A 21,289-nucleotide genomic window follows, 5' to 3' on the forward strand; every position below is an offset into this window, starting at 1 on the left:
AGAAAACCTGTTTAATGCAACTATTACTTAACATATAGGGAATGATTTTGTCCTATAATCTCAGGACATTTGCCATTGTTACAGGTTTTTGTCAGGACACAACTGCCCAAAGAGGGACTGTCGCTCACAAAGTGGGACAGGTGGTAATCCTAGTCGATGGTACGGATAATACTGTTCCTTTCAGCCTACATGTGTCCTTATTGTTGTGGCTGTTTGTATTTTCCTTCTGTTTCATTTACATGCTTATTCTATTTCCTATCACATTTGGTATGTGAAATACGGACATACCTTTTGTATGTGACTATTACATGCCTTGTGCGATATAATTCGGACATACGGTCGCTAGATATCTACATTTCTCATATATTTTGTTATGGACACATCTGCCCAGCTGTGTACCCTCCCACACATTATGGGTCAGCTGGTGACCCTCACCATTGGGCTGGACGTACCTACTGGCAGATCGCTAACATAGGATGCGTTTCACTTCCACTTGGTATGGCTATCTACCCTGTGTTGGACTACGGCCACACGGTCTTCCATGTCATTTGTTTGCGGGATAGGGACCCATTATTCCCTACCATGCATTTCTGTTTGCTTCATCACTTTGTGTTTGCAGGTACTTTCTTGCATGCTTTGCACACATTTCAGTATCCAGGAACACTGACGTGGTTACTATCTTGCAACTTGTTATATGCAAGCATTTTAGGTTGCACATCGACAGCTGCCATTTCCATGCCTCTGTGCAGCACTTCAATACACCCTATGCACTCGCACTCCTTTCCTGTGCACGTGGTTGTGTCGGCAGCGTGCCTTCATTACTATGCATTTGGCGCTACTGCGCCATCTTCACACCGCACGGTCGGCGCAAGCCTAACACCGGCCTTGCGCCGAGCTTCATGAATCCCGGGGATAATCTTTTCAAAATATTGGACTGACAACGATCCATTAATTTCTTCTGACCAAATATCTCAATCTATTCAATGAACCTCAAAATTTATCCCCTTTAAAAAATAACTACACCCAACTCATGCTATGAAATAATACTTATCTTACTCCAACTACTATAAACAAAATCTATCCCTCCTCATCCCCCTTTTGCCCATACTGTGACAATCATAAAGCTAACCTTATTCATATTTTCTGGAGGTGTAGATGCTCATACAAGCTCTGGTATTTATTAAGAGTTCAACTGGAAAAAATAGGTTATGAAAAGTCTACCCTGCCTCGGAAGTTTACTCTCTTACACATCCCCCCTCCCGGGTTATCAAAACTACAAGCACATATTTAAATCTTACTCTTTACATTAATTAAATATCACATTTAATTAAATATCACATTACACTAAACTGCAAAGCAGATCTTTGCTGTCTTGGGATGGATTTAAGCATTTAAGTATTTATTAGCTCACAAATACTTAATGTAGAATCAAAAACCCCATTCTCACTTTACTGAATACTGGGATACATTGCTGAATTATATCCTATCGTAAAGTGAATTATGTTTATACTCCTTTGGGATAAGAGCACTTGTGTATATAGTTATTGGTTAATACTGTTGTATATAGTTTTTATCTGTATTACTGTGTACACTCTTTCTTTTTTTTATTATTGTTCTTGTTATTGACTGTATTGTAACATTTGAATAAAGAGATTTTCAAAAAAAAATGATGCACAGATAGTTGTATAATTAAGAACATAAATGTATGAAGTGCCCAAGTGCTAAAGATATTCCTGACTGTTGTATTGAAGAGCTGCACTGCATGACAGGGAGCAACTATTCAGTAAGGTCTGGTTTGTTTACCTTACAAAATTACTGTTCCCACCATGCTGTACCCAGCTGTCATGCCTAAATGCAATTCTTTATTTGGTATTCATTATGCATGGTGAAGGAGCTGAGGTCATTAACATTATGGTAAGAAGGGGGAGTGGTACGGTGGGTGCTCCCATTGGAGGGAGCTGAGCAATATCATCGTGTAGTGGTAGGGAAAAGTGCAGGTTGTTTGGCTATGGGAACAGGGTTGTCTGCACCACAAGGAACACCATTGCAAGTAGGGATTATCGTAGTGTGCAATGGACATTTTAATTTACTGCTGATATCCTTCCCAGCCAGGAGGGGGATCAGTGTGACCACAAGCACCATGTCAGCTGTAGACAAGTGATTTGATGCATACATTTCCCCACTAAGTAAGGTCAAAAAATAGTATAGTGCTTGTGAATCATGTGTGATACTTTAGAGGAGTTCATTTGTATGGTTTCTCCCTATAGTTACTATTTTAGTTACAGAACGTAGTACGACTAAATACAGGATCTTATCTCATTGACTACCAGTGTCTATGAATCATGGATGGTCTACACATATGATCTTATCCCATCATGGACTAATTTCTGTCAATCATGGAGGCCTTTGCTACTCACTGCAGTTGTACAGCAGCCCTACACCATGGCACACATCGCTTATGCACAGCACCCACTTAGCTCTTCATAACTTATTTCTAGGGAGAATGTGGCTGAAACAACTGACCTAAAACAATAATATGCACCATCTTAAGTTCACCTGTATGAAAAGCCAGAATTGTTTACAGCTGCACTCAACATATTGCAAACCTTCTTCTTATTGCCACTATCAGAATGCATGTTGAATAGTACTTTACGCAGCAGGTGAACAGCCTGATTTTTAATCAAAGAAACAGATTTGAAGATTTACCTGCCAAATAACAAGTATAAAAAGTTATCTTGATAAAATGATCAACTACTTTTACATTTTTGTCTTAAGGAATCTTCATCATCATCCTCAGCACCAAACACCTTTACCCCATTTTTCTACATGGGGTAGGGGAGACTCCCCAACTGTCAGCACCTGTCTCAATTCACTGCCACTCTCCTACATTCTTCAGCCATTATGCCTGATGGTCACTGGTCTTCTCGGACACAGTCCATTCATCTCTTGGAAGGACACACCCTTGTTTTCTGTTTCTTTCTTCTTGTCTCTCCCAAATCTTCTATACCAAATCATCATCTACTTTCCAGCATGTGTGATTGAACCATTGATTTTGACCCTTTCTGCAATCACAGCTTACTTGGTTTCTGTTCTGAGATAATCATTTCTTCATTTGTCCCACAGTGTGCATCCTGACAACCATCTCAAGTGTTTCAGTCCCTGAACTGCTCTGCCTTCACTGCCTAGGTTAATTTAGCATACAGAAGTACTGGTTACACAACTGTTCTGTACAACTTACTTTTCAACACCTTTGACATTCTTCTGTCACATGCTACCTCAGGCACTCTGAACCAGTTGGATGCAAACCCTCTGATTCTAGCTTTCAGCTAAAAAAAATTGAGTTCTCTTTTCCTCAACCACCCCTCCTAGATTCCTAAAGTTGCTAATTTGTCCCACTATTGTCCCTTCTATGTCAATTTCAGTTTCGTCTGCTTTCCCCAGATATCACCATGACAATGCTCTTTACTGTACTCACTTTCATCCTATGTACCTTCAGCTTTGCATCCCAGTCTCCTATAATTTACTGAAGTTCCTGCTCAGTGTTTGCTTGTAGTATGACATGATCTGATTACAGCAGCTTTGTAGTTGTGACCCCCCCCCCTAAAATGTTTACTAAGGTAGTCTAACACCAGTATGAGCAGCAATGGGCTGCTGGACCCTAAGGAACCCTGATGAACCCTAATGTACACCCACTCCCATTGGGAAACTGTCTGGGTGTCTAAACACTGTTCATACTTTTGTCATAGGGTCCCTGTACCCAGCCTGCAGTAATTCTACCACTGATTTGCAGATGTCTGACAACCACAGCATTGCCCAAATTAGCAGCAATTCTACCAATGTTTCAGGGACATCAGACAATCACAGTATTGCCCAAATTAGTAATAATTCTACTGATGTTTTGAAGATGTCAGACAATGACAAGATTGCCCATACTTAGTAGTAATCCTACCAATGTCTTGGGGACATCAGACAATCACAGTATTGCCCAAATTAGTGTTCTTGGGACCTTGTCATATGGACTATTTCCTTATCTCCAGCTTCTTGCCTGTCTCACTGCAGACATCATGGTGATTGTACTGCATCCTGACCTGTATCCAGACTGCTCACCTCTCATCTTTCATTCTACTATTCAGCACATTTATTTGTCAGTTACTGTCCCCAGTACTTTCATGCAGTTTAACAGGAGTTTCATTCAGCTGCACTGGCCACAGTTATGATTGTCCCTTTCCTGTTGTACAATGGCAGTAGAATGCCACCTTTCTCTCCATACCGCAATAAGTGAGGGAAAACACTATATATCAGATCTCATGCAATTCATAGCCACCTGTTCGGCAACTGGGTAGCAAGGTTTGAACTATATGAAAAGACATTCTACTAGACAAAAAAAACTTTTACCTGCACCTCCAACAAACCCACTAGCAAAAACCACAAAAGTTCCGGTCAGGCATTAACAAACTAATTCAGCCAGGGCACTCTAACACTTCTGCCCTAACAGGTATCACCCATAATAACTCTAAACAAGTTGCTGATGCCTTCAACAACTACTTCACTGAAGCCATTCAAACTCTAGCTAACACATTACCCCCTATTAGCACTAGCCCATTTAATACCACAAATAGCCCAGTCCCTACCTTCCATTTACAACCAATACCTACATCCCTCATTTGTACCCGCCTACAAAAACTCCAACCAGGCACCCCTTCTGCTGACTGTCTTCCAGCAGAATACCTGCAAATTGCTGCCACAGTCATTGCCTATCCCATTTCCATCCTTATTAATAGGATAATTACAGAAAGCACAATTCCTTCCATATGGAAAGTCTCCCATATCCTCCCTCTACATAAAGGTGGTGCATCTACTGACCTTTCCAACTTTCGACCAGTTACCTTACTCTCTCCAGTAGCTAAAATAATGGAAAAATGCATACACTGACAATTACTAGACCACCTCCTCCAAAATAATTTACTTGCTAACTGCCAGCATGGTTGCAGGCCTCACCATAGCACTACTACCACCCTGCTATCCTTTTCTGACTGTATAAACAAACATCATCATAACAACTCTCTTTCCTCCGCACTATTCATTGAAGTTTCAAAAGCATTTGACATGGTTAACCATCACCTACTTATGGACAAACTAAAAGCCCTATCACTTGACCCACAAGCATTACTCTGGTTTAAATCCTATCTGGAAAACAGGCACCAAGCAGTGCTGTGGGACAATAATCTTTCTACACCGCTCCCTGTCAACATTGGAGTACCTCAAGGCTCTATTTTAGGTCCTCTTCTCTTTTCAATTTTTATTAATGATCTAAATGCCAAAATTCCTCAAGCCACCTGCATACAATATGCAGATTATTCTACTTTAATATGCACAGCCAAGTCCCTGACCTCTCTCCACATCCTCACCCAAACAGTATTAAATATTGTTGAAAATTGGTTCATGCAACATTACCTCCTCCTGAACCCCCAAAAAACAAAATTACTGCTTTTTGCTCCTACCCAAAAGTCACCACAAATTCACTTCACAGTAACCTCCAACAATGGAACTAGCATATGCCCAGATACTACAACCCGTCTCCTGGGTATTACTATTGACCACAACCTTAGCTTTGACGATCACATTAATACTACCATAAAATCTGACAACAGAAAACTAGGCTCTCTTTACAGAATCAAACCCTTCCTTACGCCATTAGCTAGAACCACTATTGCCCAGACCCACCTTCTCTCTACCCTACTTTATGCTTCAGCCATATATACCAATCTATCCAAAAACAACCTTAGCAAACTTGCAACCAGCTACAATAACATAGCTAGATTTGCCACTGGCGTCCCTTTTAGAACCCACCACTGTCACAACCTTAAACAATTGGGATGGTTAGAACTGCAGAACCAACTTCAATGTCAACAACTTACTATAACCCAAAAAAGCCTTCACCACCCTAATAATATCCCAATCCTCACTAGCCTTATTATCTCATACAAAAATCTAGCAACACTATGCTCAGCTAATAAGCTTCTAGTCTCCACTACTAAACCTAACAACAAAGCTGGGGACTCACTTTTCTCTAATACAGTGGGAAAAATCTGGAACCAGCTTCCAAGTGAACTTTTTACTCTTTCTTCTACACTGCTTTTCAAAAAACACCTTAAAGAATACCTTAAAACACATTGGCTTTGTCCCTGCTCTAACCCTGACTAATATCTCTCTCCCCATACTTTGCTAATCTATTGTACTAGGATGCTGACCTGTATTAACCACTTATTTAACATCTCGCTGGTATCCAACGAGATTTCCTTCTTACTACTTTATAAGAATTGTTATATCAGCTTTCCTTCTTACTCAAAAAAAAAGTGAGGCTTATGTTTTTTTCAGTGTTGTCTGCTCTTTGTATTATATGTTAGCTAAATAACTAAAATAAAAAGAAAGCATCCACAGAAGCATCGGAGACCATACAAGTGCAACTAACCATAGGCAAAACTGCTATACAACTGGTAGCATGTTACAGACCACCCTCCCAATCTCAGGAACCCCACTCAGCCTTCCTGAAGACATTGGAGGATATGAATGTATCACAAAATACCATCATACTGGGAGACTTCAACTACCCTAACATAGATTGGGTACATTATTCTAGCCCTAACACCCTAGCCCAAAGGTTCCTGGAATTCATAAATTCAAATGCACTGGAAGAACTAGTCACCTCTCCCACTAGGGGAGATAATATACTAGACCTGATCATCACAAACATGGGGACAAAATGCTCCACACCAGAGGTATACCCCTCACTAGTGAGATCTGACCACAAACTAATCACCCTGGATATACATATCCCACCTCTACCCCCAGCACAAAAGACCACAGTGAAAAACTTCTCAAAAGCAGACTTCACTCTTCTTAAGACTGAGATGGTATCCTTTAAGCCCACTGGGCCAGTGGATACCACATCCCCAATGCTGAATCCTTCACAAATGCTTTCTACGGACATCTCCAAGAATGCATGGATCATGCAATCCCAAATAAATCCAAGTCCCTCTCCACCAAAGGCAAGCATCCTGTCTGGTGGACCTCAGCCATTAACAAACTGTATAACAAAAGAAGGAAGCTACTGCACGACAGAGCAAAATCCCATAAAGGGAAGACATCTCTGATCAACACTAGCAGAAAACTACATTCTCTCATAAAAACATCCAAGGCCAACTTTGAGAGAAAAATCGCTAAGGACACTAAAGATAACCACAAAGCCTTCTTCAGCTATGTTAGAAACCTGGGCGGAAACCCTCAGATATGCTCAGAGATAGTACACAACAACAAAAAATACACTGAACCCACAGATATTGCCAACATTCTGGCTGACAGGTTCAGTGCAAATTTCTCCCCTCCCTCACCCCTAAAGAAGAAATACTTATCCCAGCTGAATGTAATCTCCCTGTCATCTCAGATGTCCAGGTGAGAGCTGCCCTCAGCAAAGCTAAAAACACAGCATCAATGGGACCTGACGGTATCCCGGGATGCATGCTACGTGAACTCCAAGAGGAGCTAAACCCGCACATAAAAATGCTATTTAATCTTAGCCTTACTACAGGATATGTACCTGAACACTGGCGTACAGCAACAGTGGTCCCACTCCACAAAGGGGGTACCTCTACAGACCCTGGGAACTACTGCCCCATAAGCTTAACCAGCCTGGTCTGCAAAGCTATGGAAAGAATCATTATGGAACTCATAAACAGAGACATTGGGGACCTACAGACACTTGATCCCACCCAGTTCGGCTTTGTAAAGGGCAGATCCTGCCTTTTGAACCTGGTTGACTTTTTTGAAACAGTCACTAGAGCCATTGATGAGGGCAAAGCAGTCCATACAGCCTACCTGGACTTGGCTAAGGCCTTCAACACAATACCCCACTCAGGCATCATAGATAAGCTCAACAGCTTAAATGTAAACCCTTATGTCACTAGATGGGTTGCAAACTGGCTAAAGGACAGAACCCATAAAGTTATAATCGCTGGAGCAATGTCAGACTCAAAGCCAGTCACAAGTGGTGTCCCACAGGGATCTGTCCTGGGACCCCTCTTGTTCGGCATTTATTTCTCAGATGTTAAAGCAAACATGGGAGGGTTGTGGCTGACAAAGTTCGCAGATGACTGCAAACTAGGTGCTCTAGTTGATACACCAGCGGACACATACATCCTACAAAAAGGCCTCACAGAAATGGACAACTGGTGCCGGAGTCATGGCCTTAAACTAAATGCCAAAAAATGTATAGTCATCCCCTTTGGGAAAAACTAAGTACCCACAAATTATCACATAGACAGCAATCCACTGAGTACGGAAAAAGTAATCATAGACCTAGGGACCCAAGTCAACAGCGACCTCTCATTTGACACCCACGTTGCCAAAGTGGTTAGAAAGACATTCTACCTTGCACACCTTATCATGAAGGGATTCACATCCAGATCCAAGGATGTCATTGTACCCCTATACTCCTCCCTCATCAGACCCATGATTGAGTACAATGCCCCATTTGGTATGTACCTCACTCAGCATTTGCAACAGCTGGAGAGACCACAAAAGTTCCTCATCAAGAGGATCAAGGGTTTCCAACATATGTCTTATTCTGCCAGACTAAAGAAACTACAGCTCTATTCAGTAGCATACCGCCTGCTCAGAGGTGATCTGTGCCTGACGTACAAGGCCATGTCCAATCAGGAACTGATGGACATGCTCCACCTCAAAAAAATCCAAATCCATCAGAACCACGAGAGCTAAAGACTTAAACCTCGGCACAAGTATGAATAGGACATGCTGGAGGGATAGATTCATAACCCAGAGGCTTCCCATGCTCTGGAACAAGATCCCAGTTCATGTTAGGCAGAGCCCCTCACTAACTCTCTTCAAGAGAAATCTTGATGAGTGGATGGGAGATCGTAAGTTTACCCCAGGGGTCACATCTGTGTCACTACTAGACAGGGGCACAGTAAACTAATTCTATTATATAAGGGGACCTTCACTGTGTCACTACTAGACAGAGGCACAGTATTCTAAATCTATTCTGTGCATTTTTGTACCATTTCATGGGGTGGCGAAAGCCACATCACTATGGTTAGGCTTACAAATGCCCCAGGGCAGATAGCCTAGTACTAAACTATGAAACTATAAGATAATCCACCAACAATTTATTACATTAAGCTCTTTCATCCGCTAAATAGCTAGACTTCCTCAGATGTTAGCTAAATCCCATAAAGGACTCTGTATAAGTTTTTCCATATTCACAATCTCAACAATGTTCTGCTATTAATTTTACTATTGTATATATTGTATGTTATGATGTTGCCTATGCTTGGAGCTTTTCTCCCCGGGCCTCTAGTGAAAATGGACATATATCCAGTTAGACTAGCCTGGTCAACAAATGTAAAATAAATAAATAAAATAAATCCTTCCATGCATTTTCTAAACTGCTTATCACAGTGAGAGTCATTGCATACCAGATTTCTCTATCCTCAGCAATAGTTTCCATCTCATCCTGGGGATGTCTAGAAATTTCCAGGCCAACTGCTGCATAGAAACATAATGTCTCTCCAATGCACCCTGGGTTTGCCCTGGGACCTCACTACTGTAGGGTGTGATTATTATACTGTCCATGGGAGGTACTCAGGGGGGCATACACACTAAGTGCCCATATCACCTCAGCTGTATCTTGAGAGTCCTTTGGAGCAGTGGTTCTATTACAACATCTTCCTTGACTGCCAAGCTTTTCACTCATTTCCAGACAGTGCACCCAGCAACCCTGCAAAGGTGCCACATTTCCATCACTTGTAATTGTGATCTCATCCTTTCAGTCATTACCCAACGTTTATCAGCATAGGTGAGAATTGGAACTTACAGCAACTGGTAACCTGAGAGATTCACCATGGAACTCAATTCTCATTTCACCACTGCAATCTGGTGCAATGTCCATGGTATTACAACAGCTTCATACATCCAGTGATCTCAGTTTCCTCCACCCTTGTCCATAAGTAAGACAGCAAGAAACTTAAACTCCTTTCTTTAAGGTGGTTGCGCCTTTTCACTTGTTGAGAACTTACCACAATTTTATAGGTGACAACAACTATCTGTTATTTAGAACTGACGATTCTCATCCCAAACTTTTCAAACTCAGCAAGGAACTGTTCCAGTGCATGCTGGTTATTAGTCACTTAAGGTTAAGAGAACATCATCTGTAAACAGTAAAGATGCAACCCTCATTTCCCTATACCGGTTACCTTCCAAACTTTATGGGCACATTGACATCCTTTCCATAAAAAGCATGGAGGAGTTCAATGCCCACCTTGAACATGTCCAACTCAGTACTGAAAATTCAAACAGAGTTGCTTCACAAATAGAAGGACCGAATAACATGCCACAGATCCCCATACTTTTCCACCAACTCCCACAAGATATTCCAGGGAACTCAATGTATTCCTTTTCTGTGTCCACAAAACACATGCAGATAGAATGGCAAATTCACATGATCCTCTAATATTGCACAAAGGCTAAGAATTGATCCACTGTTCCATAGCTAGGAGAGGGGACAGATTATTCATCCTGAAACAGAGGCTCAACTATCAGATCATTCTCCTTTTCAGCATCTAGGGAGAGGCTTTCTCATGGAGGCAGAGGAGTGGGATTCCTTTGTAACTGACGAGCAGTCTTCTACTTATCTTCTGAAAATGGAGGAGAACTCAGTTTGTCTGTTCAGGTGACAATTACCTACTCACACATTAATATCCAGGTGACTATGAGCTACTCACACTTGTTCATGCCCAGGTGGCTATGAGCCACTTACACTTGTTAATGTCCAGGTGACTATGAGCTACTCACACTTGTTAATGTCCAGGTGACTATGAGCTATTCACACTTGTTAATGTCCAGGTGACTATGAGCTATTCACACTTGTTAATGTCCAGGTGACTATGAGCTATTCACACTTGTTAATGTCCAGGTGACTATGAGCTATTCACACTTGTTAATTTTCAGGTGACTATGAGCTATTCGCATTTGTTAATGTCCAGGTGACTATGAGCCATTTACACTTGTTAATGTCCAGGTGACTATGAGCTACTCACACTTGTTAATGTCCAGGTGACTATGAGCTATTCACACTTGTTAATGTTCAGGTGACTATGAGCTATTCACATTTGTTAATGTCCAGGTGAGCACGAACTACTCACACTTGTTAATGTCCAGGTGACTATGAGCTATTCACACTTGTTAATGTTCAGGTGACTTTGAGCTATTCACATTTGTTAATGTCCAGGTGACTATGAGCCACTTACACTTGTTAATGTCCAGGTGACTATGAGCTACTCACACTTGTTCATGTCCAGGTGACTATGAGCTACTCACACTTGTTCATGTCTGGGTGACTATGAGCCACTCACACTTGCTAATGTCCAAGTGGCTATGAGCTACTCACACTTGTTAATGTTTGGGTGACTATGAGCTACTCACACTTAATAATGTCTATGTGGCTATTAGCTACACACACTTGTTCATGTCCGGGTGACAATGAGCTAAACACACTTGTTTGTGTCCGGGTGACTAAGAGCTACTCACACTTGTTAATGTCCAGGTGACTATGAGCTACTCACATTTGTTAATGTCCGGGTGACCATGAGCTATTCACACTTGTTAATGTCCAGTTGACTATGAGCTACTCACACTTGTTAATGTCCGGGTGACCATGAGCTACTCACATTTGTTAATGTCCGGGTGACCATGAGCTACTCACACTTGTTAATGTGCAGTTGACTATGAAATGAACTACTCACACTTGTTAATGTCCAGGTGACCATGAGCTACTCACATTTGTTAATGTCCAGGTGACCATGAGCTACTCACACTTGTTAATGTCCAGTTGACTATGAACTACTCACACTTGTTAATGTCCAGGTGACCATGAGCTACTCATACTTGTTAATGTCCAGGTGACTATGAGCTACTCACACTTGTTAATGTCCGGGTGACCATGAGCTACTCACACTTGTTAATGTCCAGGTGACTATGAGCTACTCACACATGTTCATGTCTGGGTGACTATAAGCTACGCACACATGTCCAGGTGACTATGAGCTACTCACACTTTTTCATGGTCCGGTGACTATGGGCTACACACATTTGCTAATGTGTTGCAATCTTGCTGACACTTGGGCTATTTTGTAATTCTCTGTCCTCATCCTTATGTAGTACCACGTATACCGCACTGCTCTCTTCCTTATACTTTACCTGTCACTCTTATGTACTTCACTGACTACCTGCCATTTCCTATCTGTGTTCCACTTTTGTTTGCCATCCTTTTAACATTTTGAGTCATGCACTCTTTCTGCCATCAAACTTCATTTATTTCCCCTGTCTACTAGCAAGTATATGCCTGTCATCTTACCTCCCCGTCTCTTTTTTCTTGTCTTTGCTCCGTTCTGTTTAATGATTCTTATTCCTTCTACTGGCATCTTATCACACATCATTTCTACTTCTGGCTTTTCTCCACATTAATGCGCTTACCTCTCCTGGATGTTAATTTATATCTATTATTATATGTACATTTAGTTATTAAAGCTTTTTGTATAACTGATTTTCTGTAGGATTACTGTTCTATGGATGTGTAGGGCATCTCATAAAACTGTATTATTGGGCAACAATACAGTGTGTGTTGCATAAAGCAGTGCTGACCACTACAGTATGTACTGCTGGCACTGGCACAGTGAAGTTCTGTCAGTATCACAGTGCAGTGTGTGTTATGGCACAATACTGTCACTACATAATCCAGTGATGTCAATACTAAAGTGTGGAATGTCACATCACACTGCAGTTCTGTGTGTACCACATTGCAGTGTGTGTTATGGTACAATACTGTCACTACATAATCCAGTGATGTCAATACTAAGTATGGAATGTCACATCACACTGCAGTTCTGTAAGTACCACAGTGAGGTGTGTGTTATGGTACAATGTGGTCACTGCATAATGCAATTAAGTCAGTACCACAGTTTGGAATGCCACATCACACTACAGATCTGTCAGGATCACAGTGCAATGTGTGTTGCAGTACAATGCTGTCACTGCATAATGCAATTATGTCAATACCACAGTATGGAAAGTCACATCACACTGTAGTTCTGTTAGTATCACAGTGCTGTGTGTGTCACATGCAATGCTGTCACTGCATTCTGCAGAACTGTGAGTGCCACAGGATAAGAATGCCACTATCACTATGCAGTTCTGTCAGTACCACAGTGTAGTCGTCACAATACAATACTGCTACTGCATTCTGTGGTGCTGTGAGTGCCACACTATGAGAATGTCACCATCACAGTACAGTTCTGTCAGTCCCACATTCCAGTACATGTCACAGTATAATGCTGTCACATCATTCAGCAGTGTTGTGAGTGCTACAGTACAAGAATGCCAACACTGTGGAGTGCATGTGTCATTGCACAATGCAGCCATTACATACTGCAGTGCTGCCAGTGACAGAGCGTAATAATGTCAATGACGCAGTACAGCTTGTGGCACAACTTGATGCCGTAAGTGTTATAGACTATGGTCAGTACTACAACGAGATAATGTCAGTGGCAGAAGGCAGTGCTCTCAGTGCCACACTGTTTATTACTCTGATCAAGCAAAGCCCATGTTTGTGTCCCTTTATACTATTGGAACTTTTATATGCCTCACTTTTGGGCTTTGGCTGTTTCAGTCTCATCAGTTTGCATTGCAGAGTCATTTATTTATTTAGTTAATTATTCAGTTCTTTATTTATTTTTTTGTTTATTTATTTATTTAGTTTGATTCTTGGCTGGAGCACCTTCTGTGTGGAGTCTGCATGTCCTCCCTGTGGTTGAGTGGCATTCGAAAGACATGCATGAATGGGCGTGCCTTCATTGAAGGTTGGGCATAGGGCTGGCTCCTCGGCACCATAAAAATCGACTGCCAATCATTAGCGGACCGGAGTTCTGCTGTGGCAACCCCTAAATGGGAAAAGCCAGAAGAAGGAGAAGATTCACTCATTTGTTTATTTTATTTTTTTATTGGCTATGACCCAGGAAACCTATACTATATATATATATATATATATATATATATATATATATATATATATATATATATATATATATATATATATATATATATATATATACATATATATATATATATATATATATATATATATATGAAAGAAACCAAAAACAGGAAATTGTGGTCTAACAGGTAGTCCAAGCAGGCTAAAGACCGAAGTGCAAGAAATCTTCTTTAACGCAAGTTTATTTCAGTAACAGCAAGCGTTTTCGCTACTGTGAAACAGTAGCTTCCTCAGAATCAATCAAGTTGGCACCAAAACACAAGCTAATTATAAAAGTGGAGTGATGTCATCAAAATCCATCACTTCTGCAAATTTAAAATACATTCACTAGTAAAACATTTTTTAATATGCAACATGTAAAGAATGTAGAAAATGTGTAAAAAAATGTATAAAAAATGTATAAAATCACTTATTTGCAAATCAATAAACAAGTGTCTAAAAGTTCAGGCAAATCAGTTAACTCACAGGGTGTACAGTACTTGATAATGTCAAAAAGTACTAATAATTCCTGAAGGAATTGCTGTTACTTAAATAAACTTGCGTTAAAGAAGATTTCTTGCACTTCGGTCTTTAGCCTGCTTGGACTACCTGTTAGACCACAATTTCCCATATATATATATATATATATATATATATATATATATAGATATATATATAGATATATTCATGGATGATTTAATTACCCCACAATTAACTGGGAATCCTAGATGACACCAAACGTACATACACAGAGATTTCTAGATTTTGTAAACACAAACTTCCTGGATCAGATAGTCAATACATCAACCAGGGGTGCAACCATACTGAATCTCATCCTCACTAATATGGGAGAGTGCTGCACACCCCCTACTCTAATGCCTTCCGTGGTAAGGTCAGATCACTAAATGGTCTCCTTTGAAGTAAAAATAAAAACTGGACCCCCAGCTAAACCTGGAATATTCAGGAACTATTCTAAAGTTAACCTTCTGCTATTAAGTGAGAACCTGGCAAAATGTCAAGCCTCCATAAATGCTGAGAACACTGCTTCCTATGCAGAACTGTTCACAGAAACCCTGTACAAATGTGGTAATAGCTGCATGGAGGCAGTTGTACCCACCAGGAAGAATTATAGAACTAACTTAAAAAACAAGCCACCTTGGGGGAATCACAAAATCAATAGGCTGTATAACAGGAGGAAGAAAATCATGGCAAAAATTAGGAGGTGCAGCACCCAGCAGGATAAAAGCACTCTCATCAAACTAAACAAACAACTCAGAGGGCAAATAAAGTCTAGCAAAGCCAAAGTTGAGGTAAATTTGGCCTCCCAGGTCAAGGGCAATCACAAAGCATTTTTTAGCTATGTCCATAACCTCAAAGATAATATACAATTATACGTAGAGCTCATCATAAACGGAGCCACCTATACTGAGCCAGAAAATATAGAAAACCTCCTAGCTGATAAATTCAGCTCCAACTTTACCCCTCTCTCCCCCTCAACCTTCCCTCAGGAAATATCATCAAATGTAAATCCCCTATCACTTAATGCTCTCTCTAAGATCAAGAACATGCATCAATGGGCCCAGACAATATCCCAGAATGCCTTTTAAATAGCATGAAACATGACCTATCAGGACCTCTGGATTACTATTTAACTGTAGCCTCAAAACAGGCTCCATGCCTCATGAATGAAGAAAGATAACAGTCATCCCTCTGCACAAAGGTGGGCCATCTATAGACCCTGGAAAGTACAGACCCATAAGTCTCACTAGTCTTACATATAGAGCCATGGAAATAATTATCATGGAGATGATCAACAGAGAAATAGTAAACCTCCAGCCACTGGACCCACCCCAGTTTGGTTTCATCAGGGAAAGATTATGCCAACTTAACCTGGTAGACTTCTTTGAGAAGGTCACCAAAGCAATGGATGAGGGCAAAATCTTTCACACTGCCCATCTTGACCTGGCCAAGGCATTTGACACAATACCCCACTCAGGCACTGTTGACAAACTCAAGAGGTAAGTACAAACCCGTATGTCACCCATTGGATAGCCAACTGGCTCCCAGACAGGACCCATGAAGTTAGAACTGGGGAGTCCACCTATACAAAGGGGTCAGTCACAAGTTGAGTCCCTCAGGGATCAGTCCTTGGACTGCTCCTTTTTGGCATTTACTTCTCAGAAGACAAAGCCAATGCCAGTGATCTCTGGCTGACTAAATCTGCAGATGATTTCAAATTAGAAGCTGTCATTGACTCTCACACTGACACAAATGTTCTGCAGGAGGAGCTGATACAGACAAACAACTGGTGTCTGAGTCATGGACTAAAACTAAATGCCAAACAGTGCATAACAGTATCCTTTGGAAAGTCATCCATTCATGGTAACTATCATATTGACAACACATCCCTTAGAATTCACCCAGTAATAAGGGACTTAGGGATACACACAGATAGTAATCTAGCCTTTGACCATTATGTGTCTACAGTGGTGAGGAAATAATTCTATGTTGAGCAGCTTATAAACAAAGGTATGGCATCTAAGTCTAGTGAGGTTACTGTTCCACTGCATTTGGCATTTATCAGACCTATCACTGAGTACAATGCCCCCTTTGGTATTTATGTAACTAGGCATATCCAACAACTGGAATGTCCACAGAGGTTTCTCATTAAAAGAATACAGGGTATAAGTAAAATGTCCTATGCAGACCGCCTCAAGGCCCTATCCTTGTATTTTGTCTCCTAAAGGCTTTTGAGAGGAGATCCATGCCTGGCATACAGGGCATTGTCACACCTTAGTCTGATGAACCTCCTGCATATCCACAAAACAAACACCACCAGAATTACCTGCTCTAAAGACTTAAACCTTGCCTGTGATATAAATAGGACCTGCTGGAGAGATAGGTATGTATCCCAGAGACTACCCTGTCTATGGAACAGGCTCCCCATCCATGTGAAGCAGAGTTCCTCTTTAACCCAATTCAAGTGCAACTTGGACAATTGGATGGAAAACTTGAAATTCATCCCTGGTTTGGCACCTATGTCTTTAACGCATAGAGGCAACCTGTAAATAGTTCAACTCCCAGGCCATGTTTACACTTATCAAGGGTATCAGGACTTGTTAGAGATTTGGGATGCACGGCTAGGCTTAAAATGACCTTGTGGTCTTTAGCCTAGTAAACACACGTGAACCTATAATATTCTGTCATCAAAAATATATTTAGGAATGACAGAGAGCACTGGAAACATTAAAGGACTTTTTCAGAGCCAGACATTCAAATACAAACTCATAAGATTACAGTATGAAGCCTGTAATAACCTTAAGTCACTATTATCACACAGATAGTATTGGCTGAGTAACCATATATATGTGATGACCTGCACATATCTCTTTCCTTCATCATATGCATTAATTTGATTTTACTCACGTGATTAGTATTAGCAAAAAAAAGGAATACCTTTATAGCTACTGGAGTAAGTCCTTTGGTCGGGTCATCATAAAGGATACAGATTGGTGCAGCAATATATTGTGGTTCACCTTTTATGACATTTGCCCTGATGCCTTCCAGTATACTGTAATCAACCACATACACCCTCTGATTCTGTAGAAACAGAAAAACAGTGACACGCATTTATACATTAACTAATGAAAGGTCTGCTATCATGTTTGGAAGGAACATAAAGCAATAGCATTAATATGAATAATAATGACAGGTTTAAAAAACATCAATATAATCATGTATAATTTCTACCTGTGAACCCACTGGACAATAATTAAAATTTAAAAGCACACTAAATGAGTCCACATCACATATTAATTCACTAAAGCTACTAATGAAAGTTTCATGCATCTCAGGTCTCCTATGGTTTGGCATGATAAGTCTTACAATACTTGTGCTCTTTCTTTAAAATAGAAATATAGCTATAGAATACTCCTTGAGTGCAGCTTGGGGAAAAACCTTTGGAACCCAGCCACATTTTCCCAGTGGAATCACAAGTTCTAATAGCGTACTAGTAGTGTTTGTGGATGCCTGTGGAGTCACAGGTCTTAGTTGCGTAGGTGGCTGCCTGTGGAGTCTGGATCCATGAATTGTCCTTATGGAGGAGCTCTTTTAGTTTAAAAGAGGGGTGGCAGTGTGACCAGGCTTGGGTTGGACTCAGTGGACGTAGATAAAACCTCAGTGGTGAGGCTGTCAGAGGGCAAAACTCTACTAAAAGCTAAAGCAGTAGCAGACCAAAAAACAGTAGAAAAAAAATCAAAAGACAAAATCAGGTAGACAATGCTCAGTCAACATGACACACAGCAGTAGAAGAGGCTTAGAAAGAAAGAAAACACGCGGACAAAATCTCTCTACTTCTCCTTTGGTGATCTTTATTATAGCCAGCCGAAGCGCTGTTCCAATGTATGAAAAAAGAAGCAATTACATGCCTATTTATACAGCTAAGGGTGGGTGCGTCTGAGAGAACCAACTGGATGGGGGGTGCCTTTTATTATGATTGGAAGTACCCTATTGACATCATCTCCGCCATATCGTGCATTGTAACCCAGTTATCAAACTGCTGCAGTATCTAAAAAGTAACAAGTCCACTACGGTACTAGGCAAATTTTAGCATTTATCAATCCCCGAAGTTACAAAAAAAATTGAATTAATTAATTCTTAAAGTAGTGAAAAATACACACGTAAAACAATTAATCTTATCCAGCCAACTGCACTTAGTAGCCTCGTGCGTCTGGCGTGGATGTCGAGGGTTTGTTCCTACTAACGCTATGGGCCCAAGGAATCTTTTAAGGGGAGAACTGGGTGGGCTGGAGTGAAAGATCGCACTGGTAGTGGCTAGGGGTTAGAGTTAGCTGGAAGGTTGGCAGCGCTTTTCAATGTATCTTCATTAGGGTGGCTCGTACAAAAAAGAGAGGGGTCTAGAGAGACACAGTAACACAATAGCAAACAAATAAAACAAAAGAAGGGGGCAATGGGCTTGGCATGAAAGGCAGTGGCCCAGAGAGAGCGGCATGCACTTAATAGTATATGGAAAGAGCTGCATGCGAGTAATAATATATGGAAAGGGAGCCATGATGCCATGGATTGCAAAACAGGATCCAAAGTGGGAAGGTGGAAAATGTAAATCCATTACACTAAAAAACATAAGACTTAAAAACATTAGACTAAAGAACAGTAAACCAAATAAAACATATATTGCTTAACTACTGTGTCACCACAGATGCTGGATAGACCTTTAGGCATAGCAGATAAATCTTTTTGACACAGGGAACACAGAGTTAAAAAAACAAAATGTAGAAAAACTGCTTAAACTGGGTGGGGGGATCATGACAGAACCAGATACAAAAAAACAAAGTAGACCTGTTCCTAAACGAGGGAAGCTGTGGCTATAGAGTGGCTATAACCTGACAGATACAAGGCCAGGGGTCTGAAAAACAGAACTGGACTGGTGCCAGGGGTCTTGGTGCCAAAGAAAACAAAGGAAACAAAGGAAACAAAAACTGGCAGTAAATAATGCGCATGGGAAGGGGAGTGTAGATAGGCTGGGGAAAACAATGGTGTGAGGGAACCACATCTTAAAAAGGATATCAATATAACGAGTAAAACAGAAAAGATGTGTGTTAACTAAGAACAGGGAAATAACAACGGAGAAGAACTACGGGAATGGTTGTGTGTGAGGGGGGTGGGGGGCTGACCCGAGTGCAGTCTATGACAGGAAAGGAGTGAAAAAATATACATATGTGAAAAATAAATAATATATACCAGAGGGTTGGTGACCTAGGAATAAAAAGGTGGCTCTTAAAAGGAAACAGGGCCCAGCCTGGGAGTGTGGCTAAAAGGCCAAGCTTGAGATGCTTGGACAGGAGAGCAGAGATTGAGGGGAGTGGGGTACTAAACATGAAGTCATGATAGATAATAGAAGAGGGGCTACTTCATTTTTTCTCCATAGACCATCCTAGACTGCCCCAATTCTTTGGTATCCTCAAGCCACACAAAAACCTACTGGACCCACCATACCATCCAGTAGTGGCCAGCGAGGGATCCATTACTGAGACCATAGCCCTATACCTCGATTTCCACCTGAAACTTTAGCAGTAAAAAACAGATCCTATGTCCTAGACTCCATCAGCTTTCTGGACAAAATTAAGGACACCCCCAACCACAGTGAATCCACCCTTGTCACCACTGATGTGGAGTCTTTGTACACTGTCTTGCCACACAACTACTGCATTTCTGCCACTGCAGAGGCCTACCAGATGGATCATGCAGCACTACCAGGAGATGTCGAACTTCTAGGCAGACTCCTCACACTCCTCCTAGCCAATAACTTCTTTCAGTTCGATGGGCATTACTACAGAGCGCAGGCATAGCCATGGGAGCAGCCATGGCTCCCAGCCTGGCCAACATGTATTTGAGGAAGTGGGGGCATGACCATGTCTTCATTGCCACATTCTACAGTGCCATGTCTTGCTACTTCAGGTTCATAGATGACATTTTTCTCGTCTGGAATGGAAGCCAGGACAACCTTCAAAATTTTCTACAACACATTAACAGGTCTACCTCTTTCTCAAGTTCACAGCCAAACAGAGCCAGGAGGAGATTGAGTTCCTATACCTCATCATCAGGAAGAAAGAGAACCCAACATCTTTGATTCACGCCCTCTATCAGAAATCAACCAGGTTCACCTTTTTCCTTCATGTCGCTAGCATGCACCCTTAGAAACACAAGATCAGTGTTTTCAAGTCTCAGAGTCTGAGTATCTCCCATGTCTCCAAGGAAATGACTGACTTCCTTAGAACCATACAGGAGCTACAAAGGGACTTCCTAGCCAGAGGTTACACAAAGAGGCTCATCAGGAGGATTCTGAACCCCATCATTCTCCACAAGATCTAGGGGACTTTCAGACCATTCACAAGCAACAGGACCTCCTGATTCCCGATAAGAGATACAAGCTCAACTGTATCCTTGACTACTCTCTTGACTACTACTACATCCTCAGGATCATCATGGACAACTGGACCATCATCACCAGCAACAGGAATTTTGGACACATTTTCCAGAAAGACCAACTTTCACAGCAATGAGGTGTAAGAGCATCTGCGATTTTTTGGAACACCCAGCACCAGCAGACCTTGGCACCCCAGGGGCTTACACATGCAGTGACCCACCTTGCCATTACTGTAAACATAT

The 21,289-nt window shown here is 41.3% G+C and overlaps 1 protein-coding gene across 1 annotated transcript in view; it reads right to left on the minus strand.

Moving 5' to 3' along the window:
* The window catches only part of LOC122803963 (polyunsaturated fatty acid lipoxygenase ALOX15B-like), a 782,621-nt gene that overhangs the window by 535,895 nt on the left and 225,437 nt on the right, over positions 1-21,289 (minus strand). Inside the window, exon 4 of the mRNA XM_044073640.1 lies at positions 17,558-17,701. Within this exon, the coding sequence (XP_043929575.1) occupies positions 17,558-17,701 (144 nt within the window). The remainder of the gene's footprint in view (positions 1-17,557; positions 17,702-21,289) is intronic.

This window comes from Protopterus annectens, chromosome 6.part0 (genome assembly GCF_019279795.1).
Source record: "Protopterus annectens isolate FY-2018-M chromosome 6.part0, PAN1.0, whole genome shotgun sequence".
Lineage (NCBI taxonomy): Eukaryota > Metazoa > Chordata > Ceratodontiformes > Protopteridae > Protopterus > Protopterus annectens.